The 27,516-nt window shown below is 30.7% G+C and overlaps 4 protein-coding genes across 4 annotated transcripts in view; all 4 read right to left on the bottom strand.

Moving 5' to 3' along the window:
• The window catches only part of LOC148178867 (odorant receptor 46a-like), a 63,866-nt gene that overhangs the window by 22,320 nt on the left and 14,030 nt on the right, over positions 1-27,516 (bottom strand). The gene's annotated exons all lie outside the window — the stretch shown is intronic.
• Positions 3,633-6,050, bottom strand: LOC148178870 (uncharacterized). Its single transcript, XM_088031398.1, has 3 exons — positions 5,569-6,050; positions 5,423-5,522; positions 3,633-3,650 (listed from the first exon to the last, which is right to left on the bottom strand). The coding sequence occupies exons 1-3, from the start codon at positions 6,048-6,050 to the stop codon at positions 3,633-3,635; spliced, it is 600 nt and encodes a 199-aa protein (XP_087887524.1).
• Positions 17,375-17,935, bottom strand: LOC148178869 (odorant receptor Or1-like). Its single transcript, XM_088031391.1, has one exon. The coding sequence runs from the start codon at positions 17,933-17,935 to the stop codon at positions 17,375-17,377; it is 561 nt and encodes a 186-aa protein (XP_087887517.1).
• Positions 18,184-19,827, bottom strand: LOC148178868 (odorant receptor 46a-like). Its single transcript, XM_088031390.1, has 3 exons — positions 19,619-19,827; positions 19,370-19,574; positions 18,184-18,210 (listed from the first exon to the last, which is right to left on the bottom strand). Exons 1-3 carry the CDS (start codon positions 19,825-19,827, stop codon positions 18,184-18,186), a joined length of 441 nt encoding a protein of 146 aa, XP_087887516.1.

The following is a 27,516-nucleotide window of genomic DNA, read 5'->3' as shown; positions in this document are numbered from 1 at the left end:
TTTGTTAGAATAAAAATAAACTACCTTAAGATTGTTTTGTGGTGTCGAACACAGTCTATTAAATCTCGATGAAACATTCCGTGTCTATTATTCAAATTTCTTACGTTATCACACAAAATCTCACATTGTATCCCGCTGAGCATCATCCAATTCATAACCAAAAGATCCCCATTCACAGTACTGGCACAAATACAGGCAACTGCGAAAGTTTCGTATATGTAAGTAATTTCGTAATTTGGGGAAATCTCGATGTTGTAAGGAAACCACGCTTTCGTCGGTAATTCGTAATTTTGCGACGTTCCGTTCAAAATGGGTGCTAGTGAAATGAAGGCCGTGGTTAGTAAACACGAAAAGGAAAATAAGAAATACGCATATTTCCATATATCAATATCAGGTTTAATTTTTTTTAACTGCAAACTGTTGGGTGGAATCATTTCAGTCTGAAGTTGCACACTCATTTCGTTTAGACTTTTCATGTTTTTAACCATGCAATGCAATTTGAATGACATGAAGATCTGTGACGAAGCGATGCAAAGGCGTAAAGTGAGATCAACAAATTGTTCGGAAGAAAGAAGAATTCCCATAAAAATAAAAAAATTATAAAAATGGACCAGGAGAACAATTATTACAAAGGCATAAAGTGAGTAAAGATTGGGTTTGTAGCGACCATTCTCGGGCCACAAAGAGATGTACTTCAGCGCGGTGGTGTTAAATCTGAAACCGGCCAACCAGTCAAACTTCACCATTCTTAAAAATTGAAAAGTGAGTTTTCATAAAAAGTTTATTGTTTTTGTGAAACTTAAGTATCAAGCTAAATTCGTTGAGATATGTTTAACCATTTTGAAGAAAACTTTTATAATTTCACAAACGGAACTATTGCACACGGTCACTCTAATCGCTCGTCACTGACTGATCAAGTATACGCTGACTTTTTTGCATTTAAAGGATTCGTTCATTATTCTATTATTCTCTTACTTTTACGTTGTCTTAAGAGAACTAAATCTTTTTTTGTAGAATAGACCAAATATTAAATTTGTATCAAGTAAGTAATGAATAAAATAAACGTTTTTGGTTAATTTGAATTGTAATAAGCAGTTTTGGGTTTGCCCTAAATTATAAATTTTTTAAAAAACGCTTTTATAATATTTTTTTGAGGGTAACAACGAGATAATGACAGGTTATCTGCAGGTATAATTATGGTCGTTCTTACACTATAATTAGAAAAGTTAGTTAAATTAACTCTAATCGTTAATTATTAAAATGAACAAACGATTGTTTGTGTTTATTGCGATTGAAGACAGAAGCAAAGTGGTGTTCCTTCAATCTAAGAGGTCTCTTATTTTAGGGAACAAATTGTCGAAAACTTTTGTTAATATATAATTGTACAATGCTAAATCTGTTAAGTATGGTATTTTACTAGAATAATAAAAATGCTTTTTAAAATAATTGGCACATTCAGTTAATTTCGCATCTAATTTGCTGATTGATGCCATCTTACTTTTGGAAAATCACATAACGTTGAATATTTTAATATATCTTCTGTAAACCGGGCCTATAATTTATAAAAATTGTTTTAAAAGACACGTTCTGTAAGTATATTTATGTATTTTAATTAATTAATAGTTGCAACAATAGTTAAATAAATGTAAAATGTTTAAGTGATAATTACAACGTCTGCAATCTTCTCACTGGAGATATCAAGAATAGATTGCTTCAAACACTTTAATGATAAACGGAAGACATAAGAAAATTAGAAGCTACAATACATGCATTATGTTAGAGTTGTAAGTTTGAATAAAGTTAAGAATGAAAAATATGCACAAACTGCAGAAACAGAAGATAGATGTGAAGAAGAAACAAAATTGGAGCTCAAGAATAAGCCCTTAAACATAGAAAAAAATTTAGATTTTCACAGAAAAAATTGCAACTGGTTAAAGAATAACATACATATTACACAGGGTGTACTCAATTTCCATCCGAATACGTTAACATATTACCACCATATGAAAATGTTTGGTAACATTTAAAACTTAATTATAACAAAATAAAAATAACCTTTTTTCCGTTTATGAAATCAGATAATAAATACTACCCTAAATCAAATCAACAGAATGTAAGGGCGAAATGTTATACATCACTTTTCTTGAAGAAGATTTACCTACCAATTTATAATGGAGAAATTATGGAAATCAGCTGGATTGAAAGGGATAATTTAAATACTTGTGAAGATATGACAATTTTGTTAATTAGATGGCTCCACAAACAACTGTCATGTTTTTTTACTAATCGCAAAATATTATCATGAAAAATTAAGTTATCATTAAATACCTGTGAATCTGCCTGCACTAAAAATAACAAAAACAAGTTTATTGCTGATGTTCTCACAGTTTGATGACAGTTCCTTTGCGACATGTCGCGGAAATTGCAAAAGTTTTAAAAAAATCAGCATTGTGTAACTCGCTCTACTGAACGAGTAATCAAAGAGCTGCATTTTTTATTTTAATATATTTTAAATTAGAGTTATTTTAGAAGATTTTGAAAAATATTAATTTGAAAATGTAGAAAATAAGATAAAATATACAAGGTGAGTGATAATAACGGGACTCCAAAAGTATTTCAACTGACATATTTTACTTGTCACTAGATATCAAAAAATTAATAATTGTCGTAGGTGAATATCCACTTTGCCCCATTTACGAATTTTGATTTCTTAGATCTCATAAAGGTTGGCGCCTGAAACAGCATTTTTTTGGGCATTTGTCGATAATGAGAACCATATCTACAATAACAAATACTTGGACCCATTTTCATTGTATTGCAAATCACAAATTTATTGAAAAACTATGTTTGAAAGTTTTACAGGAAGAAATTTCAAAGCGATGATAATGAAATGAGTATTTTGCTTGCATTTGCAGATCGTCAGTGTTTAGTTATCATGAGATTCATTTTGTATATCAAAAAAAATCAAAAAATTTACGTGACTCTAAAGAAATGTTTAAAAATATATAAAACATGATGCGATCTAGAAAATTAAGGGCATTCATTAAAAAACGAAATGATTGTTTAAGAAAGACTGCTGATGTTAAACCTTCTGATTTTAACAAGCAGATATGGATACTTAGGCATATAACACATGGGCTAGATTCGCAAAATTGTTTTTTGTGTTTTAACTTTAACCTCTGTTACCATAAAAAGGCCGATAATTTTTACTTTATAAAAGAAAATATAAATAAATAAAATAATAAAAATAAATAAAAATCTATCATTTTTGAGACAGTGTCAGAAATCTCAAAATCTTTGGGCTTTTAATTGAAATTGGAATGTGATTTCTTAAATAATAATTGACTACACATTTCGAAAAAATATTAAAATATTTTTTTACAATTTTGCTCACCTTCATTTCCAAATGGTTTCCAAACCAACAATACATAAAAATTTGAGTTGCAGCAGCAGATGCATATGTCAAAATCGTGTAAACATCACTACTTGAAGGATCAACCTTCACAAAACCAGAATTAGCATTTTTTGTAAAATTTGTTAGTAAACTTACCACAGTTAGTTGAAATAACATCAGCGCTAACGTTATCGAGCTATTAGACATTTGCCACAAGAAGTGTAAATGATAACAATTATTACACTTCGTGGTAACGCTAAAATTATATTAGAAAAACATCATTTAACATTAAAAAAAATACCTCAAAACCGCTTGATGATGTTTGATACAGTTTATTAATTTTTTGTTAAAATTACCATCGGTACTGTTCAAATTTCTCAGATTATCGCACAAAATGTCACACTGTAATCCACTGGTCATCATCCAATTCATAACAAAAAGGTCCACATTGACCGCGGCCGCACAAACACAAAAAAGTGCCAATGTTTCGTATATGTACGTAATTTCGTAATTTGGTGAAATTTCGGTATTATAAGGAAACCACGCTTTTGTTGGCAACTCAAAGTCTTTCGTAGTTCCATTCAAAAGAGGAGCTATTGAAATGAAAGCACTGGTTAAAAAATAAGATGAACCCTACTGTAGGCGAATTTCCAAATACCAATGTCTGGTTTAATTAATTCTATCTGTTGTTGGTTTTTCGGTGGAACAAGTTCGGTTTCGAGTTTTACAAATAACTCGTTCAACTTTTTCATATTGCACATCATAAAATGAGCTTTCGCTGACATCATTATCTGGGAGGCAGCCATACAAATACGTAATGTCAATGTGACTAAATTTTCCGAAGCGAAGACAATGCCCATAAAGATACAAAAATTATACAAATGGATCATGCTGACTATTACAATAATTGTGTAAAAGCAGTAAAAATTAATCTTGTAACGACCGTTTTCAGGCCACAATGCAATATATTTCAACATTTTAAGGTTGAATTTGAATGTGTGTAACCAGTCAAAAGACATTTTATTGCTGTTATTCGACCCCTGGTCGTGAGAAGACTGAATCTTTTGATGGAAAATAGAACAAATATTAAATTTTCATTAAATTGATCATAAAAAAGACCGTTTTATTTGAATCGTAATAAGCAGTTTCAGGTTTACCTTAATTGAAAATATTTTCAAGAGCGCTCTTATTATATTTCTGTGAGTAACAACGAGTTAATGACAGGTTATCTGTATAATTATGGTCGTTCTTACACTATAATTAGGGAAGTTGGTGAAATTAAATCAAATTTTTAATTAATGATCTAAAATATTGTTTGGGTTTTTTACGATTGGGGACGGATGCAAATTGGTGTTACTGCTGAATTAATTAAAAAAAAACTAGTTTAATATTTTTAAGAGACGTTTGTGATGTTGAAAACTATAAAATGAAATGAGAGTGATGTGCAGTTTTGATATTATTATAATAGCATTTTTTTAATTTTTTACTAATAAATTAATGTAAATAGGTAAGTAAGAGATGAAATTTTTTAGATTATTATTTTATCGGTACAACCAATTGAGCGAATTCTTGACTGACGAAATTAACAAAGAAAATGGATGTGGATTAATAACGAAAGAGCAGAAACTTTTAATAGTAGAGGTAAAATAGATGCAAATAAAGATAAAAAGGATAACAAGTAGCTGGCTGCAGAAAATCGATATACAAAATAAAGAAGCAATAAAAAAAGTATAGGAGTTAATAATCGATGTAGTCCCAAATGATGAAAATGAAAATCGCACCGCGCGAAGAAAATATTATAATAAATAGCAAAAAATGGAAACTCAATTTAGAAAATGGATCCTCATCAAATTTTAACATAATTATAACTCTTACCTTTTGTTCTATTTCATTAAAAAACCAGCACAAATAAAAGAAGTGTCCCAAAATTGTTACTCCATAAATAAGCATTCCATAAAGGTCACTGTTATTATCAACCTTTGAAGGGTAAAAAAATATCTTCAGAATCTTCTTCAAATTATTACTCACCAGAGTCAACATAAACAAAGCTATTGCCAATGTTATACAAGTAATTGCATTTTGGCAAAACATTGTAAAGCCGTACATATTCTGCAAGGAATCAGCAAACCTACAACGGACAAGGTTTCTGTCGCAAATTCGTTTTTATTTGTTACCTCAAAATTTCTTTGTGGTGACTGATGCAACTTATGAGGTTTTCGTGATAACTATGATTGCCCCAGTTGTTTTCTAAATCATCTTTTAGAACAAGGCATTGAATACCAGTAAATATCAGTAACGCAATAGCTAACAGGTCGATGTTAACGTGAATCACAATCATAAAGTGTACAGCGATAGTTTGGTATATGTATATAATTTGGTACATTGGAGTGTTCTTTGTATTAAATGGGTACCACCCCAAAAAGGGTAAACAGTACTCTTTATAACAACTTGTGAGAAGAGGCAGAGAACACAACAAACATGTGGCAAAAACACAAAAAATGTTTGCAAAAATATAAAAATATTTCCAGAGTTTAACTTGAGACTCAACTATTTTCTTTTGTTTTTCGGTTTTAGGTTTAAAAATATCAGTTTTCATACGTTTCACCACCAGCTGCAATTTAACAATGTTCTTCACGTGACAAAACACTTTCGGCATCAATAAGATGAATGATGAGGTTATGTGTAATTTTGATGCTAAAGACGCAATGTCTGTTGTATTAAGGTAAAGTTCCGTTATCTTAGATATGTTTATAAACATAAGATGGGAGACCACAGACACACATGTATATGCTGTATACCAACTGAATTTGTATCGATCTTTAGGCCAAAATCCCGCGAGCTTTAACACTTTTAAATTAATGTCGAAGGTCGAAAAGTAACTGTGCTTTTCCATTGCCAGACACACACTACTTGTACATACATACACAACTGCTCACATAGTTAACCACTAACTGACAGAATAAGTAGAGTTTTAGAATATAAAGGGTTTTTATTATTAATGGGATTAATGTATTCTCTTTCTTTTACGGAGATGCATATATTATTTAATATTTTTACCTTTGCGAAGTACAGAGAATGGAATAATAAAAGTGCATGTTTTTGACTGCCGTATTGGATTTCAATCATTATTTGCTGATTATAGAGAGGTTGTTCGGAAGCACCTAATTTGAGATAATAGCACAGTTGTAGTTTTATTGACTAGACCAGGATCCAGATTACTGCTACTCTGAATTAATTAAGCTAATTTAAAATAGATATTTACCTACATAACAAGTGCGGAAAGTGCCAAATTTCGTACGAGTGGGAGTGCAGATATAACACGTGGAAGAAAGAGTCTTTCCGACAAGTTATGTACACTATTTTTACTAGGACTTTGAATTTAAAGCAAACAATAAGTCTCGACAATTCTCACTTACTCTAAGTGACATTTTCCTACGACCGATATGAAAGTTCCACACAGTTAAATGGTCTCAAATTAACGTGAAGTGGTCAAAAAACAGTAATGACAAAACTTCCCCAAGAAAATATTGTGAAATAAATACAATGTTACCTTAAAATAAACTTCATTTCCATACCAACAATAGAGAAAAATTTGGGTTGCCGATGCAGCAGCATACGTAACAATCCCATACATATCATCTTCAGTTAAAGAACTCTTCCAAAAACAAAATTAAGGTAAGTAATAACAAACAAAACTTACCAAAGTTAGTTGAAACATAGTCAAACCAAGAGCTAAACTGCTAGTAAAAATTTGCCAAAATATCGCATTTTCGTAGTGTTTATTTGCAATTACTGCAAAACTGAAAGTTCCAACTTACAAAAAAATTATTTCACTTTTAATGTTACCTCAAAATTTCTTTGTGATGTTTAATACAACGAAGAATATGCTCGTCATAGTTTGAAACTTTAAGATTGTTTATTAATTCGTCGCACAACAAGTCACATTGAATACAGACTACCACAAATAGACTCATCGCAATCATATCCACATTACAGATTCCAGCAACAAGAAAAAAAACTGTTATTGTCCGAAAGAAATAAGTAATTCCGTAAATCGGAGACGTTTTATAATTAAAAGGCAACCACGATGTTTCCGGTAACCGAAACTCTTTATAAGAACCGTCGCGCAGTGGCAAGGTATAAATTGAAAAAAATGAACAGAAACAGGCAAAACTAAAGATAAAATAAGCGTTTTTCCACCCCTTTAAAAGAGATTCCGTCAATTTCCGCTGAGATATACTTTTAGGTTGAAAAAGTTCGTCGTTCGTTTTATCCAAAAGTTCTTGCACTTCTCCAATGTTTCTAACATGATAAATCACTTTAATGAGAGCTAAAAATTCCGACAAAGGAACAAATATTTTCATAGTCAACGTTTCTAGGTTTGACGAGTTTAAAACAATGTCCATAAGAAGAACAAAATTAGGAAGTACGTCACAAGAAATAATGAATAAAATCGAGTAAATCGTATAGAAAGTGAAAGCGTAGCCCCGCGTTTTTGGCCATAACCCCAGCACTGATAAAACATTTAAGTTGATTTTAAAAACGGATAAAAAATAGTTTTTTTTCATTATGATAACACGCACTGATCACATGGAAGCAAAAATCGTAACTGATGTTACGACTCAAATTTACTCATGTTCATTTTTAATGAAATTAATCTAGTTTCAACACTTTTTGGTCAGCTTAAGTTAGCTTCGTGAATGTCATTAAAATATAATGCGATAATGTATACTTTCCAAAAGGTAAAGTCACAGATCCATAATTTAACACGGCAGTAATGAGCACGTTAGAAAAACTTACGGCACAATAAATTTAGTTGGAGTTTTTTTTGTTTTAAATGTTGTTAATTCAGTTGGTTATTAATAGTGAGCATAACAAATAGTAAAAAGAATATAATCCATTAAGGGTGTTTTAAAATGACCCGATGTAACTCTATGTCAAGAAATTGCAATTCAAAAGATTTATTTAAAGCTTGTTGTAGGCGTTAAATAATTTTAAATATTACAGGAAACTGGAACACTCGTTACTTATTTTGGTGGTATTTTGGTATGAGGAAAAAAATTGTGCGCGAGGCAAAGCCGAGCGCAGTAATTCCACGAAAGCGTAATTGTCCTTACCCCCGAGTCGTGTACTATACTTTTTCTACGACTTCCTCTTCCGCAACCGCAAGCTACACCCCCCAAAATTCCGGCACAATCAGTTAGTATAAAATTTGTGAAAATTGTTCTTTGTTCCTCTTGAGTGGTTTCTTATTATAAATGTTTGAATTTACAATGTTTTAATAAAAATTATGTAAAATTCAACTTTAGTTGTGATTTATCAATAATCGAACAAATTTACAAGGTTGCGGGAGAGGAAGTCGTAGAAAAAGTATAGCACGCGACTCGAAAGTAAGGCCAATTACGTGCTAGTTTTAATTTAAAGATTCGCGTATTGAATAAATGGTCCGCCAATTATGAACAGCCTGTATAAAGTTACGCTTACCTTCACTTCAATTTGATTTCCAAACCAACAATACTGAAACATTTAAAAAGAAACCACAGAAAGAAAAATTATTGCGTAGTAAAATTCTAAACTTAACGGGGCCTCCTAGTACAAGACAATATTAATATAAAAATTTTAGAATTGTAGAAATTTTTTTACCGTAACTAATCGAAACATAACAAATGCAATAGTGAGACAACTTGAAAATGTCTGGCCCAAAAAAACTGTACTGAAAATAAGTTTCAAGTTTATCCCCAATACTAAAAAATATAATTTGCGTTAATTTTTTTAAATTGTAGACATACTTCAAAATCGCTTTGTGTTGATGAATACATCGCAAGAAATCTTTGTCAAAGTTACGATTGGCAACAGTTGTTAAATTATTGCAAAGAAGTTCACATTGCGCTCCTAGAAATGTCATTACACCCCATAATCACGCGTCAATATTCAGCGCAGTGTAAGCCATGAAAGCAACGGCAAAAATTTGATGAAAAAAAGTAAATAGGTATATTAAAAATGTTTTTGTGTAGTCGTAGGGATAAACTGTCGTAAATGTTAACTTTTTCTTCTGCAAAGAGCCATCAAACATTGGAACAAGTGCCCATAAAAATACACAAACGGACATACTTGAATATTGTGAAGTATATAAACCTTCCATTGCGTCAATCCCCGTTGAATTTTAGTAACCTGATCTGCATTCTTTGGATGAAACAACTCACCATTCATAGAATGAAAAATTTTTTTCACAGAAGCCGAACATTTTATGAAAACGTTTTGCTAAGTTTGCTATATTTTGCTAAGTGAAACATTTAGTTTGCGTAGCCAAAAATTACTTCCATTAGAAGTTGAAAGTCTGAATAAAGTCGGATAATAGTATATGTTAGAACTAAATCATTTATCATCATAAAGAACACAACAACAAAGAAGCTGTACAAACTGTAAAGATCAAAGCGATACGTTTCCTTTGGCCAGAGTCCGAGCAATTTTAAGCTTAGGATTTTCAGTTTGAAAACATTTTCCCATTGAAACATTTCTGGCCTAGATTGTCTCCTAACACTAAACATCGGAAAAACAGAAGAAGAAATTTCGCGCATACTGTGATTTCGGTATTGTGGCACAAAACACTTTATGGCAATAAAATGAATTCCACCGACAGGCGTTATTGATTATAATCTTAAAGTAATATATCAACGTCTATCCAAACGTGGTGTCACTACGACTGTTGAAATGCATCGAGTGGATAAATGCTCTAAAACTACACTTTTTATTATTGATATAAGACACAGTAGTACACGTGGAATTTTATATTAAAATTATAGTTCTATCTAAGACATTTTTTTCGATAAACGATTTTCGAAGTGGGTTAATATTACGGTTGTTCATGATAATTATATAGATGCAGTACAGGTTAAAAAGTCAACTGCAACGTCATTTATAGTGGACGATTAAAGTTTTATGAATGCGTACGGTTAGATGTTCATTTGCAATAGTAATTACAATACTGTATCGTAGCGCATCCACCATTTTGTGACCTAATTTAATTGAGTCTCTGTTTTACAACAGTAGTGCACAATTTCAATTCAAATTTGTGTTTGTAAATTGCATAGATTTTTAGACAATTCAACTTAAATTGCATGAACACTATGAACTCCCAAATCTAAAAAAACTCAAGAATAATAAAATTGTCGTCTAAGCGGCAACATCCGCTATCTCAGTTGTGAAAATATGTTGTATCTACTTTTTCTCAGATGAATTTTTCACGGGAATCTTACTGGTGGAAATTATTTTTCATATTTTTGAATAGATTTAATCTTAAGCTAAGATTTAATACCAAGTAATCATTGAGCAAAATTATTTACACTGCCAAAAAATCAGTTTGTTTGCGCCCCCGCTTGACTTTGAAAAAATTGAGATTGCGGAAGTTGCCGCTTAGACGACGAAATGTGTTTTTCTTCAAACTATTTTTAGTCGTTTTTAGACAGGAAAGTAGACAATTTTGTTATAAGTAATGATAAGCGCTCGTTGACATGGAAACACTTCTTCTGCCTAGGCAGAAAAAGCACTTTTTGTGACGGTTACTATTTGAGACATACATTTTGTATGTAACTTGCACGATCTTAACTTTGAAACTCTTTGAAACTAATGTTTTTCACAGTAAATGTCATCAATGACAACTACATGCATAGCCATCCATGTTTAAAATTTAATTTGCGTTCACTCATTGTCGGTCTTGGAACTGAATCTAACGTTTGAAAAAAAAAGTAGTATTTTTTGTTATTTGGTCGAAAAGTGGCTTTGCTGTCTCGCAATTGCTGCTGCAATTTAATTGCTCGACAAAAAGGACTACTTTTCTGCTGTATAACAAAATCTACTAATTAGCTACATTACTGAATCCCACTCGACACAAAATTTTTACTTTTTTATGCAATTATTATTTTTACATTGTTTGTGTTGATTTCTGTACAAGATAAAATTGTAAAAAGTTAGATATCGATATTTAAACAAAAAGCGGTGCAAACGCCCAACAAAGATTCAAATCCGAAAATACTTTTAATTTAAATTAAATTGTTTTCTGTATATGTATAAATATGACAATTTTTACAGATCTGATGTTATTGATTTATGTTCTGCAATTTTCTTACCTTTATTTCAACTTCATTACCAAACCAGCAATAAAAAAAAGCCTGCGCAGTAATTGCAGTAACATACGCCAAATGGGACAAACTTGCACTACTCAAAGGAGGAACCTTTCAAAAACACCGATAAATACCATCAACGTACAACATTAAACTTACCAAACTCATTTGAAACATTGAAATCGCGATAGCAACAATGCCAGCAAAGAACTGTGCTAACACTATCATGTTGAAAAAATCGTTACAAGTTTGAGCAAAACTAAAACCAAGCGATTCTTAAAAGCCAAACTTTTTACAAACATACTGTATGATAAGTCGGTGGTGTTGAATACAGGTGACAAATTTTCGAAAAAAAGACTCTTCACTGTCAAGTTCTGTGTTTTTCAATTGTTTTAAATTGTCACATAAAATGTCGCATTGCGCACCGACGTACATCATTAAAGCTGGGATTAAAGAGTCCATATTAATAATAGCGATGCCAAAATAAATGACGGCGACAGATTGATAAATGTACGTAAATTGGTAAAAAGGAGTTATCGTGGTATCGTAAGGATACCATGCAACGAATGGCAGTCTTCCTTTTTTGTAGGATTTATCTACAAATGGTAGTACCAACCATGACAACATCGACATCCAACCATTGACATGAAAAAAGTTGTACATAGTTTTCCATTGGTTTACAGTATTTTGTCCCACTGCGGCTTGTGTTTTATTTCTTGGTTGAAACAAATCGTTGTCTAAAATATTCATTAAGCTTTTCAACAATCTAATGTTGCGAATGTAAAAATATATCTTAAACGACGTGAAAATGTCAGTTACTGTAATAATAATTGTCTGCAGTAAGGCTTCCAAGTCGTTGTACACAAAATAAAAATTTATAAGTTGAAAAATATCGTGGCTACCCATTATCACAACAGTCGAAATAAATGCGTAAATTGTGTATGGAGTATATCCATACACGTTGCGTTTGGGCCATAGCCCTACTAATCGTAACATAAAAATATTCATTTTTATCGTAAATTTCCAATTGAATTTTTTTGGTGTTAACATTGTCTTCACTTTAGGAAAAACCTAAAATAACTGGTTAACTACGCGTAGAAATTATTGTAAAAGTAATGCATCTTATCGCGCTATATTATTCATTGAATCATATAAATTATTTCTTAAAAAAATTACAATGGGCGATTTAATTGTGGGGCTCAAAAACATTTAGATTTTTAACAGCGGCTCATCAAAAATTTAAGGAGCTTTTTTATGGTTAGTCTAATAAGCAGGCACGGTCTCATTTGAATTGGATTTTAATGATAGGTTTGTAATTATAATTTTTTAGCTGAGATGTTGGGTTTATTTTTGAAAAGCAGAGTTAGAAGCAGGCAATTGCTTTAGTGGTTTCTTTATAACTTACAACAATGACAAAGAAGATTAATTTTGTTCGTATAATTTATAGTGTGTAAGTAGATTCATAAACGCGTACATATTTTTTTCACTTTAGTGCTAATACAATGATAAAAGTGAAGAAAACATAACTTGAATCTGTATGTGTAACGACGAAATGAAAAAAAAAAATGTAGGAAGAATAGCTACATATACTTCTAATTAATTTTTTTAGCTCAAGTATTTATTAGTAAAAATGTGTAGACATCTGTCTGGGTATACTTATTTTACAAAAAAGTACTCCCCTAAAATGTATTTGAAATTAAAATTAAAATTGCACTTACAGGTTGTACTAGGAATGAATTAGTAAAAATGAAGCTAAAAGATATTGGCAGGATTTCTGTAATGTATACTGGCTTTCAATAAATTGGTGTACACTGAGATTTTTTACTAGATTGAGTTTGCCTTTATAGTGACACTGACAGATGAAAAATTAATCAAAATCGAAGAATGATTGTAACAGTATTTGTCAGCTTGAAATATTCTAATTCTAGAAAACCCACAGCCACATAGCTAAAAAATTATCAAAATGCTGCTACTTGATATTGTAAGTGTACCTACGCGATATTATTAAAAGCATTAAAGTTTTAACTTATAAAATAAAAGTCAATTCAAAAAAATGGTACTAAAAAATGGAAGTTCTCTTGAAAATATAAAGATAGTTTTTGTCATAAAATTACTTTTCATAAACCTAATGGCAACAATTTAAGTGATCTTGTTGCTGAAAATTGTGTAATAATAAACGATTTCAGTGCTGTAAGTAGTACAAATATGAAAAAAAAATTGCTAAACCTTTATAATGGTGGGTGCGCCGTGCTGGGCCGGATCAATTATATATTGGTTTACAACAAGAATTTTATAATCAGAAATGAATAGGCAGGCATTTTACTTTTACCTGTATTATTAAAAACATCTAATTACATAAATTATATCTAGTAAAAAAAGCGAATTTGTACAGGGGCTAGAAAATATTAACTGGTAGATCTTGGCATCATGTGACCATTTAAAACTTAAAAATAAAAAAAAATGTATAATTCTATTTTTCATCTAACCCCATGTCGATAGGAAAAGAGGACATTAAAGTCTATTTGAATAATTAGAATATCTTGAAAGTATTGACAGCGATTCCAAAACTCAATATAAATACATATTATTTTTGTGACAGGTTTATGTAAAAAAAATTAAATTGAAATTGAAAACAATAATAACAACGGAGAAACAAGAACGGTTATTCATTATACAGTCAATTCCGCTTAGTTGGGCCTCCGGATAATTGGGACAACGCTTTATTAAGACATTTAATAAAAAATGGAATCAAATATAGATAGGTAAAGTTTCTTCTCTTTATTGGGACAAAACATCGGATAATCGGGACAAAATGTTCTAAAACTTAACTTTTTTCGAGAAACAAAATATAAATCGCATTTTTCAAGAAGCAAAATATAATCAACTAGACAATCAATAGATATTTAAGATACAAGTGTAAAAAGTCAGGGTGTTTTAATATATTATTATTGCACTAAACTGCAACGTTCACAACGATTTTTAATGCAAAAAGCGCCTACTTTTTACACAATCGGAGATAAAATAACTTAGATATCATTAAATTACATCCATAAAATTAGAATAATGGTGGATGCGCCGGGAAACATGAGAATTTCTTCAATTGTCTTGTCTTATCACTGATATGTTCAGAAAAGTCTTAGACGCTCTTTAAGTTTATAAAAATCTGGACGCAATTAACATCAAAATAAAATTTGAAAAATCAAAAATTTAAAATATTTTGAGCTCAATTACAAGAAATTTGTAATTAAATTCGGTTAAATAGATTTAAAAATTCTGAGATTCTTAAATTCTTATATTATCAAATTCGAAATTAGGATCTAAAATTTATTGAGTATTAAGATTACTTAACACAACACAACGTGCATTTTAACAAAAATTTTATATAATCAAATGACTTACCCTAAAGGATACTTCATTTCCAAACCAACTCGGTATGAAAATCTGAGTAATAAGCACTATAACGTACATTAACAACCGGAAACCGGCAAAACTAAAAATATTAATCTAAAAACAAATGGGGTTGAATATTCGAAATTGAACAACTCACCAGACTTAACTGAAGCATTGTAAAGGCTAAAACAACCGTGGACGTGAAAAATTGTCCCAAAATAATTTTGTCAAAAAACTTGTTACTTTCTTCAGCAAAGCTATTAAAAGCGTAAAATTTTAGACAAAAAATAAAATTCATTTTTATTAATCAAATCTTTGAATAGCTTGATGATGTGCGATGCACTTGATTAATTCAGAACTAAAACTTTGGGACATTTGTTTTAAATTATCACACAGTATATCACATTGACTGTTAGTATACATCATCAAAGCAACAATTAACATCTCAATGCTAAGATTTGCATACGCCAAATGAATACAAGAAATAACTTGATAAATGTATGCGATTTCGAAAAATGGAGAAATTTTGGTGTTAAAAGGATACCACGATGAAAACGGTAGCAGATAATTTTGGTACGAACCATTTAACAGTGGAAGCGAGCAAAATACAATAATCGCGGCCGTAACAGATGAGGTATAAAAAAAGAATATTCCTTTGTATTGTCGTAATGTTTTTTGAGCCAACTTAAACTGGGCCTCCCGTGGCTGAAAGATATCACTTTCTAACTTAATTAACATTCTTCTCAAACATTTTGTAAATAATAACACAGTTTTAAGCACCCTAGCAAATTGGTTATTGTGATAAATGTTGTTTCTGACAATTCTTCCAAGTCTGTATAAACGCAGAAAATTTGAATTAGCTGGAACAGACTGTAGATGCCTATGAAGAACACTGTTGTTATTATGGTTTGAATAAAATAGAAACTATTATTTTTTGGCCACAAACCAGTTAAATGTAACATTAAAATGTTTAAACGAATACCTGAGCTCCAGCAAAATTTTTTCATTGTGTAAAATCGCGAGCAGTCTTTGAAATACTGATCCTTGCACTAAGAAAAGACATTTTATAACTGCGCATAACACTTATAAAAAAGAGACATACAAAGGAAATGAGGGTTGTAGGTGGGGCTGGTAAAGATTGGTAAAGTATAGAGGATGTTATGTTTTATTACTAGTTTCCGATTTAAATCATGTAGAATTAGGTGAGGTTTCTCTTATTCATAGGAAATATAAGCACACAATTATTTAAAATTTTTACCTACTTGTTAGAGCTTCATTTACCGAAAATCATGGTTCAACCTTGCTTATTAAACTATGAATGGATATTAGTTTATTATCAATTTATCTAACAATAAAATGTTATGATTTGATAACAACGTAGGATTATGACATCGAAAGATTAAACTTCTTCATAAAAGATTCATATTATATTTATATTGTTCGTATATTGATCTATTACGGCGCATATATTCCGTCGCTTGTTTTAACATATTGTGTAATATAAAAAGAGTATGAATAATAAATTGGAACGTAAAAATTAACGACTTAAACACTGGAAAATTGCCTCGCCTCATTACATAAAATAATGTCATCAATTAAGCTTTTAATTCTTTCTATACAAATTTATACTTAATTCGTAGTAACGACAGTCCAAAGTAAAATTATTTCAAAATTTCAATTTTTAAATCACTTTTAAATTCGTAATTTTGAAAATACGACGTTGACGCTAGCATGTTTCTAATTAAATCAAGACTTTACAAAGTATATTGTTGCGGATTTTAAAAAAATATATAAAATTAAAAAAACATAAAATAAAGGTCAGTTTCAGTTCTGTGATTTGCTAGTTAACTTCTTTCAATTCAGTTTTTTCACACGTTGTTTATTTTATTAATTAGAATTAAACCATAAATAAATATTTCCCCATGAAGTAAATTACAAGAAAATATGTCCTGCCAGAAATCTTGATCAGCCCAATTGTGTAAATTCCTGCATTAAATGTTTTTACTCATTCTTTGGTAATAAATTCAATATAGAAAAATATTGCAAGTAATGAATTAAACTAAATTAAATCTAGGTGATTTAAAGTAGTAGTATGTAAGCAATTAAAGTTTCTGTGATAGTAGCATCATAATTTTCCAAAGACACAGAGTTTCAGAAGAATAACATTAAAAATGGCTCACCTTAGCTTCAACTTCATTACCAAACCAACAGTAAAGGTAAATTTGCAAAACCATCCCAAAAACGTAGCTTAGAAGGGGCAAACTCTCAATACTAACAGGATCAATCTTTGAAAACAACATGAATAACAATTTTTCTTACAACAACACTTACCAACGTCAGTTGAAACATACTAAGAGCTAACACTAAAGAGCTAGTACAAAATTGAGTTAGTATAATAAAATTGTAGGCACGATTGCTTTCCTCAAAAAATCTAAAAAAAAATTGTACCACTTACTATATTTTCAAAATATTATTTTTTGCACCTCAATATTTGTTTATGGTGAACTATTCTTTTAACAAAATCATTTTTAAACTGATTACCACAAATTCTTTTCAAATCGTCACACACAATATCACACTGAATTGTCATGTACATCATTAATGCAGCAACGAAAGAATCCATATTCATGTTGGCCGTTGCTAAAACCCAAATACTGATAGCTTGAAAAATGTAAGTAACTTCGTAAAAAGGCGAAACCGTGGTGTCAAATGGGTACCAAGCGGGAACCGGTAATTCTCTTACAGGTGTAAACAGAGGAGACACAGTCCACATAAATAAGCAAGTGAAAACCAAGGACCAGAACAATCTATAAGCCACTGTCCACGATTTTAATCCGTCTTCAGCTAACTTTTTTTGAACTTCGTTTTTTGGTTGAAAAAATTCACAATTTAGTGTGTTTATCACCTCATGTATTGGCTTAATATTGTGAATAAAAATGCAACTTTTGACGAGGACAGCGACGTCCGTCACGGTTAGATAAATAGTCGCTGTTAGCACTTTCAAGTCTGTGTAAACGTGAAAAATATTCATGACACGAAAGAAATTATACAGACCCATAATAAAAATTGTGACAATTAGAGTGTACAGTCTGTAAAAATTTGAACAGTTGATGGGCCACAAACCCACTAATTTTAGAAAAAGAAGGTTTTGTTTAATTGTAAATTTATAATCAAAACCTTTCATTTTTACACTACATTTACACCGTGCACATTGAGGACTGATAATAGAATGACAATGAAACTAAATATTATGGCGGCTACAATTTTTCGGTTTTTTCATTATTCATGTTTGAGTTTGCTACCCATCTAATAATTATCTCACAAATTGAAATGATTAGTTTAGGTAATTAATTACGACTGTAATTATTATGACGAAAATAAAAATTACAAATACTGTAAAATGTTTGGATACAGATAATAACTGGTTGGGAAGTAAACGGAAAGTAGTAATTAAGGGTTTTGTTAAAAATACGATTTAGTGTAAAGGAAATAATAGTTGAAGCTAATCAGCTGCACTGGGTAAATTTGTAATGTGATAAATTTAATTAAATCGCAATCAACTTGCATGCATACAAATATGGTAAAACTTTCAGATTTTTTTGTAATAATTTGTGGTACAAAGCCATCATAATAAAATTTAAACTTTGATATAGCAAAACTTATATCACTGTCAATTTTATTTTATAACTGTTCAATTAGCTTCAACAGACTTTAGGCATTGCAAATTGTATCCGCTTGTCTATTGTCTATATTTAATCTTTATAATTTTCAATAAAAATAATATTCAATTAATTAAATTTAGTTAGCAGTTGTCCGTTAAGTTAGATATTTTATGTTAAAATTAAAAAAAAATAAAAATTAAAGCTGGTTATAAAAATGGTGAATGCGCCGGGCTAACTTAATTTGTTTACAATTCCTTATAATAAAATGCTTATTTTATATAATAAATAATATTATTAAAACAATATTTTAATCAAAAATATTAATAAAATGATTACAACAACACTTTACTGACACTGCTACTGGCAACGTGAATAAAGAAATAAAAAATTAAAATTCGCACCACCATTAAAATTTTCGTTGCTACGGATAGCTTGTTTAAAAAATACGTGACACTTGACGCAAATCACGCAAATAAAAGTGTTTGAAATGATAAATAACCAAAAAAAGCATCCCACAAAATGTTATGAACGACTCTACAGTTGCAGTATCCAATTTATTACCAAAAAAATTAATTTACGGAAAAGAATCTGTAAGCAATATTGATTTTAAATTCTACTAAATTGTAAAAAAAAATAAATAATACTCAATTAAAAACATTATCGCATTTGGTTTGACTATTTTTATGTGCATAAAATTCGTCTTTCTTGACTTATACCATAAATAGCTATGTATTACATTCACGACTTAACGATCTATTCTATTTTTTTGTCCCTCCTCCCATAAATTAAAATAAATTTCTTACCTTATATTCCACCTCATTCCCAAACCAACAATACAAAAGAAGTTGTACGACGACAGCGCTCACATAAAACAACAAAGAATAAGTTTCGCTACTAAAAGGTGAAACCAAACTTAAGCGAAACATAGCTAATCCTATTGAAACCGAGGTGGTGAAAAATTGCCCCAAAACTATTTCACTAAAGAATTTATTTGTGTTTTTGGCAAAACTGGAAAAACGATATTATTTTAGCTCCACGTAACATAAATTTACCTGATAATTTTCGTGTGGTGTTTAATGCATTGAATTAGTGTTGAGTTAAATTCCTCACACTTTTGAAGACATAGTAGATTGTTGGAGAGAATGTCACACTGAGCTCCAGTGTACATCATGAAAGCTGCCATGAGTGTGTCTACATTTAGTGAAGCAATGCACACGAGAAAGAGACCCACAACTTGATGACAGTATGTTACCATATACATGACCCATTTTTGAATACTGTATGGATAATGAGCTTTTAACGGTAGTTCATGATCCACAAACGACTTGCTTAGTAACGGGTAAAGAGACCATAACAAAGCTGTAGTACTTACAAGTGTCCAAAACACAATATAAGTCTTTTTCCAAATTGCAAGAGCTGGTTCGATTAATTTTAACTGTTGTGGCGCCCTTGGTTGAAATAACTCATCAGTCAGGTCACACATTAGTTGTTTTATAATTTTTATATTTTTGATAAAGTACAAAATTTTTATGGATCCGAGTGTTTGGGTCATTATAAAAAAAACTGGCCCTGTTATCACCTCCAGATTTGAGTGGTTGTAGACTATGTGCATAATTTGAAATAGTATAGAACCATCAATGAATAGAATTACAGAAAATAGGGCGTAGAGAGTGTAAAAATTAAATTTATAACTTTCACTGTTTTTCGGCCATAAACCCACGATTTTTAGTGTGAGAATGTTTGTTTTTATGGTTTCTGCCCACCAGATTTTTGGCATGATAGATATGGTTTCAAAAGCGTGGAGTGACTAACTGATTTTACTACCGAAACTGATAATTTTTGGTGGCATTAATAATAAAAAAGGTTCACTATTATAAAGCGAGTTTTCATTATTCATAAGTTGTGTTTAGGGACAACGAAAAATTAAAGTTAATTAATGGTTTGATAATTGTTAGTTTGTTAAATTTCTTTAGATTACCGATGTTAATTATAAGGTTCGAGTTCTGTTGGGTAAATTTTAGGTCGAAATGAAAGCGAGTTAAAAATTAAAGAGCAGTTTATAATATTATTTGTGAAATATTAGTTTCTTAAAATAATATTAATAATAATAAAGATAATTAAGATTTACTTAGGAAACTATTGTAAATAAGTATATAAACTGTAAAAGGTAACTAATTTTGTATAATTGAGTGACATTTAACCCTTACCTTCGTCTCTACTTCATTTCCAAACCAGCAGTAAATAAAAATCTGGGCCTGAGTGCAAAGCAGGTAAAAGACGAGCGAAAAAAGTTCACTACTTAATGGCTCAACCTATCAAATTTTAGTAAGAAGTTGAGATAAGGTTCAATGTAAACTCACCGTGGTCATACGAAACAAACTCACACTATTTGAAGCAACCACCGCACTAAAAAGTCCAAAAATTGGCCAAGAAATAAAATAATTACAATCTTCTGCTAAACTGAAACACATTGTGTTTTTGACTGAAATTTTTCACGTAAATTTACCTCAAAATCAATTTATGGTGTTCCACACATCTCACGAGTTTTTTGTTATAACAGGAAATTTTAATATTCTTAAGATTGTCGGACAAGATATCGCACTGAACTCCAATAAACATCATCATGGAAGTGATGAAAATATCCAAGTTAATGTCAGCAACACCGATAAAAGAAATACTAGCAACTTGGTAACAGTAACTTAGTTCATAATTTGGAGAAACTGAAGTGTTGAACGGGTACCAAGCTGAAAATGGGAGTTGGTACTCTCGAAATGATTGGTCCAAAAGTGGAAAAACGGACCATAGAAGTACTGTTCCAACTGCTGTGGAAGCATAAACCCATGAAAGAAAATTCCATTTGGAAATACTTTCTTGTATGAAAGGGAATTGTGTATTATTGGTGGGTTGGAGAATTTTAACTTGAAAAGTATTAATAAACTGGCGAAGTAATCTGATTTTCTTTATGAACCAAAAAAATTTGACAGTCATTATGATTTCAGCTAACGATAGGAAAATAGAGTCCGTTAAATTCAGAAAATCAGAATAAACGTATGCGATGATAAGAAGCTGGGATAAGGTGTTAAACAGATAGAAAAAAGCACCGGATAGAATGGCGTATAATGTGTACACATTCAAGCTATAAGAACCGCCGTCAGGCCACAAACCAGAGATGTATAGAGAAAAGTGGTTCAATCTTGTGACGTGCTTCCAGTTAAAGAAAATTTGTTTACACATTTTACACTGTTAGAATTTAGGATCGTTACCTCGATAAAAAAATGAAAAATGTAAGCAAATCAACACAGGACAGTTTGCTTCCCGTATCCGAAACAGCACTCTTTCGACTGAGCAGTTTTAAAAACACAAATTGAGTTATTGATGTTTTATATAATTGAAGACACTTATATATTTTATTATTTATTAAATGCTCTGAAGGGTTGTAGCGGTCTCTTGAAATATTATAGTAATTTTGCAAATAGCGGAACAAGAAAATTATTACTTGGGAACAGCAGTTGGTATTAACTCAGTTTATACGCAGAACTAAGACTGATGTTATAACTTTTCTATATTATTCTCCATTCTGTTAATAAACAAAGTTAGTTAAAAACAAGTTTAAACCTTAACTAACTTTTTTTTTGAAATTTCATAAAAATTACTCTTAGTTTTGCAGTTACGATTTGAGCGTTGTGTAAACGTGCTTAATTTAAAATCGAAAGAAACTGTTTTAAGTTCTTGGGTTTGTTGTAAAATATTAATACCGTTTATTAATGTTTTCAGGAAACTTTATATTTAGATTTAAATTTTAATGTCGGAATAGTTTCTCTGTATAAGGATTCAATACAAACGGAAGTTTTCATCGCTTTACAAGTCATTTCATGAAAAAATGATAAATAAAGCACAGTATTAGTGGTTTTTACAATTAAAATTAAATTAGAAATTTTAATTACAGTGGTCAACACGATTTTTGTCGTCGGCGTAAAAAGTTGAGATTCTTATGTAATTTGATCTCCTGAACATGATGGTGATCTTAAAAATTTTTTTGCTAGGACCCCCAGTTTTTTAAGATATATTATAAAAACTCAAGATAAACACTTTTTTCTATTCAAAAGATCTTTGAGATGATGAAAAAATCAAAAAAGAAAAAAAGGTAACATTTAAAATATGACTTTGTATCAATTTTCATAAAAAAAATTTTGTGTTTTCAAGAGAGTATGTGCCAAAAATAACTTCAAACGTGGACAGCCCACTACAAATCTTTTGCTGCCTGCATAGGCAGCCTCGTTCGGTCTTACCCCGCGCCCGATATTACCCCAACTCACCTTACATATTTTTCTTTTTTCTTTATCAAAAAATTATTTTGAATTAAAACTAAGACTTCCAGTTAGTTAGATGAATAAGTAAATGAAAACGATACAAATATATAATATCTAGTTTCGGAAATTTTAATATAAAATCTTTATTTTTCAAGAACGGTTTCACCGATTTTCATAATATTTTGCACACACTATCTTAAGATGATTTTAGATGCTTTTGCACTGAAATTAGCAGTTTTCTCATATCTCAAAAACTAGACGTCCTGGAAAATTTTCAAGGTCACCATCTTGTTCTCCGATCAAAATTACATAGGGTACATTAATTTTTATCAAGACGACATGTTTTAACTCTTATTTTGTCGGCCAGTATTATTAGTAATCATCCATAATATTTCATTGCACAACACTAGTCGACAAGGCCTGATTCCGAATCGGAAGTCGTTTCGCTTTATCAAGCAGAGATATTTAAAAAAAAATGTTTTTTAGGTTTTACTGTACAAAATTCTATATTATGACAATTTCTTAAAAAAAATCGATGCTTTTGCTTAGAAAATAGTAATTTCTAGTCACATTTTAAAATTTAAGACGATTTTAATGCAAACGTAGTGCTAAATGATGCATTTTTGAAAAGTTCTTAGTTAATTAATTAAACACAAATAGCCGCCAATTTGATGAGAAGTTACCACAAAGTGAGTGTGACTGAAAATTCTTGCAGCTTCACTTGATTTTATTGAATTTATTTTTTTTCAAAAATGATAGTTTTGACATTTGCATTAGTTTCTATCAAATATCTTGGCAAACACTGACTCTATCACCGACTTTTACAGTTCTATGAAAAGCTTTTTTAATTTTCTTTAATTCAATAATGTATGTTTTACATAGTTTGATGATTTTGTACGTTAAGCAAAACTGAAAAAAAAAAACAGAAATTGACGCGGTGTATTAAAAAATTTTTTTTATATACATATTGTTATATTTAATATCTCAGACCCTGACATGATGGAAACTTCGGATTTTGCTGAATCGGAGACAATTCTACTTTAGAAATTACTATTGACTGTTTCAGTACAAATACAATTTTTTTCCAAAATTTGTTGACTAGTGTATTAGATCTTAATGCTTAAATGTATTAAAACAAAAAGGCGATTTTTAGTAACCGGCACTTATAAAAAAAATGAAGGTAAAATTTGAATAGAAAATTTTTTGGTATGCAAGAAACAGTATTAATCATGTTTTTATGTTATAGGATTTTAAGTAAATTCAAGGCTCACCTTAAGTAACGTTTCGTTCCCAAACCAGCAAGCAATAAATATCTGCAGCATATTCATTCCTAAACCAGCAAATAGAGAATAGAACTCGCTCGTGTAACTTTCAACCTAACAAAATAAAATTAAGCCTCAAATATTCCACGAAATTTACCTTACCAATGTAAGTCGAAACATCAAGGCAGCATTCGAAATTACACAAATTGCACAGAAAAGCAAAATAATCCAACCGTAAAATGCTGTACATTCTTGAGCTAGACTAAAAATTATCATTATGATTTAGTTAAAAAATAAAATGTTTTACCCTAAAATATTGTAGTGGTGACGCACGCAATTTCTAAACTCTTTCTGATTTGCCTCGAAATTCATGTTTCGTAAATTATCGCATAATATATCGCACTGTGCACCCAAAAATATCACCATATAAAAAATATACAAATCCGTGGTTGAATCGGAGAAAAACAATATTGCCACACTTATAATTTGATAAATATAAGTCATAACATAAAGCTCGGTTCTTTGGGTATTGTAAGGGTACCATGCTACAACGGGCAATATTTTTTCTTCGTATCCCTGGTCAAAAACTGGAATAGTCATCCACCAAAAAACATTAATTATTCCCATTATTAGTTGAAGTTTGTAAAAAAATTTCCAAAGATTTATCGGTGGTTGAACGAGATACAACTGTGACTTCTTTGGTTGGTACTCAACTCTGTTTTTACAGTCATTGAAGTATTTAAGAGTGTCAACATTGTAAGAGCAGAAAATAAGTTTTATAATGAGGTATGTTTCAGCTAGCGGTAGTGACAGTTTTTCTGATAATTCATCCACATTGGAAACGTTAAACATTGTGATTACTTGGGAAATAGTGGTGCCTACAGCAAAAAAATAAACTATGGTTTTAGAATAAATTTTGTACCAAATTTTAGGACTTGACCACAAACCCATCATTTGTAATATAAAAACGCTTAACTTTGATGGCGTTGTCCACGAAAAACTTTCGTTATTTTTCGACATTATGGGAGGTGGATTGTTTTAGTAACACCTGGAATGAGTGGCACGTTATTGACATTTTTTCGGAGAAGCTTAGAGATTTTTTGCGGCTTTTATATTTAAAAAGGAAATTCATAATACAAGAAATAAAACAGTTGCGTGTTTAATGAGTGACTTAACTTTAGAAAGAGAATTCCTAATTAGCCACTTAGTTTTTTCGATCAAATTATGCATTTTTAATTGATTCTCTTTGTGGTTTAGAGGTGATTATGACAACAGACAACAAAGTATTCTATCAGTTCTTATTCAACGAAACTATGAATGAACCTTATAATGTGTGGTCAAAAAAGAAAAATCCCATTAGGTTGTCATTTGCTATTTGTCCAAGATTTACGTTTCAGAAAAAATGCGAGCACGAATTTACTGTTTATGGTAAAATTCCAAAAATTGTCAATTTTTATTAAAATATCCCGGGGTAAGTGGAACATAACACAATTTCGTTAACTTATTAGTTATATTACTTTGAATACGCTCCACTTTAAATTTAAAATATATTGACGAAAACACCTGAGGTGTAAAGAAATTACAGAAATTTTCCTTGCGTTCAGACAAAAATTTGCATATGATGTAACCTGTTACATTTTTTTGTGCTACCAATGGAATCAAAATTTCCTCTTTTCCTATTTTTTTTTTCAGTAAATGCATTTAACTAATTGTCCAGAAATCTTTAGTAGTAGTTAAATTTAAATAAAAAAGAAAATATTAGTGGATCAAGTATGTGGTTCTGTTTTTGTTGTTGATAGGACAAGTAGAATCGTTCCAAATATTTCATATTACAGAACCGAAGTCGGACAATTCGAAAAGCTTATTGAGGGGGAAAAATAGCAATTTTGTTTTCAGCTGGCTTTTCTTCAGTAAAAAATTGAATCTAGAAATTTGTGAAGATCATTTTGAAGACAGTACTTTTTAAGTGAAACAAAATTATGTAGGGTAGAAACTACTTATGGGTTCCACTTGTCACGCTATAACATACTAACGATAAATAAAAAAAATCTTAAAAACATAATTCAAGCAAATATTTTTAAACTTTATTTTTTAGAGTATGTACTATCGACAAGAGAATAGCCTAGCAATCAAACTGCTCAGTGGCTAGTGGCGTATCTCGTATATCGTTGTGTGTTTTACAAGCGCTTCATAATAATTTTTGTGATCTACAACAAGTTTTACGGATTAAATTCTACTGTTTTTCCTTTGTCGTATTGGTACACTAAGATGGTTAAACAACATAATACAGGGTGAACCCGAAAAAGTGCAAAGATTTTAACCCCAATATCAGAGAACGCTCTTTCACATAATGCCCAAATTTCGCGTTCCGAAACGTCACCGATTTTGAGAAAAAAATTATTAAAGTTTTCTGTAAAAAATGCCGCGAAACACTGATTATTGGGGCAGGTCGAGGATTCAATATCAATGTCACGGAATGGGTTAAGTGTTGGGAAGAAAAACGCTAATAAACAAGCAGCAAAAAATTTCTTTTTCGGAGTTCCCGTCAGTTTATCAATAATCGTGGTACAGAAATGTGGGTTTTACAGTGCCAAATTGTTCAAATTTGGATTGTTTTGGGTTATTTTTTATTCTTTGCTAGTGTTATGATAAACTTAACGTTATAAAAAGTGATTTGTGGACTGGTAAAACTGAATTTATACGCGTAATAACCTGATTACATTGTGGATTGTCCAATGAAGGACATTGGTCATTTTTCCTAACAACTTCAGGTAACTTTTTTTATTATTTAGTTTCTTAAAATTAAGTTAAAGTTTCAGTTTGCCCCACAAAGCGAGTCGGGAAAAGTCACCTCACCACCACTCAATCGACAAAAAGATTGGCCCTTTTAAGGGCCCAATGTATTTCAAACAAATTAATTTTGGGCGCCTCCGTCACTTTTCATTAGATTTGTGATACTCATTTGCGGCAAGAATGTCCCTGAACTCATGACCCAGAAAAAAAAGGCTTATGGAGGCAACAATTCTGAACCAAAATTTTGAAACAAAATTTTTTTGCTCAAAAAGTAATCGAGTTTAGACGAAAAACGGTAGCCAATCCCGAAGCAGAATAGTATTTGAAAATCGGTAACTATAGTCACATACTATCGCTCATTGGTCAGAGGAACATTAGACTCTAGTTGCCTAGGATATTTTACTACATCTCTAGAATAAGCGTCCGGAATTGGTTGTTTCTCGAATACTATTAAAGTTAATCAATTTTTGTTTTGATATTTACCATCTGTATTGCTGTCGACACCTTCCCTTGCTCTATGGGTCATGAATTCTGGGACACCTTGTATATTTATACCTCACCAATGTTAATCGAAACATAATAGTA

The sequence above is a fragment of the Gnatocerus cornutus genome, chromosome 2, assembly GCF_029298725.1.
Source record: "Gnatocerus cornutus isolate USDA-ARS CGAHR chromosome 2, icGnaCorn1.1, whole genome shotgun sequence".
Taxonomy (NCBI): domain Eukaryota; kingdom Metazoa; phylum Arthropoda; class Insecta; order Coleoptera; family Tenebrionidae; genus Gnatocerus; species Gnatocerus cornutus.
The sequence above is the reverse complement of the archived record's forward strand: the minus strand, read 5'-3'. Positions and strand labels throughout refer to the sequence as shown.

Excerpts from the sequence above, each read along its gene's own strand:
- LOC148178870 (XM_088031398.1), bottom strand. The coding sequence starts at position 6,050 with ATGCCGAAAGTGTTTTGTCACGTGAAGAACATTGTTAAATTGCAGCTG. Across the intron at positions 5,523-5,568 it reads CACCACAAAGAAATTTTGAG|GTTTGCTGATTCCTTGCAGA; the intron begins GTAACAAATAAA and ends TGTCCGTTGTAG.
- LOC148178869 (XM_088031391.1), bottom strand. The coding sequence starts at position 17,935 with ATGAATATTTTTCACGTTTACACAGACTTGAAAGTGCTAACAGCGACT.
- LOC148178868 (XM_088031390.1), bottom strand. The coding sequence starts at position 19,827 with ATGTATATGGTAACATACTGTCATCAAGTTGTGGGTCTCTTTCTCGTG. Across the intron at positions 19,575-19,618 it reads CACCACACGAAAATTATCAG|TTTTGCCAAAAACACAAATA; the intron begins GTAAATTTATGT and ends TCGTTTTTCCAG. Across the intron at positions 18,211-19,369 it reads GGAATGAGGTGGAATATAAG|ATGGGTAGCAAACTCAAACA; the intron begins GTAAGAAATTTA and ends GATAATTATTAG.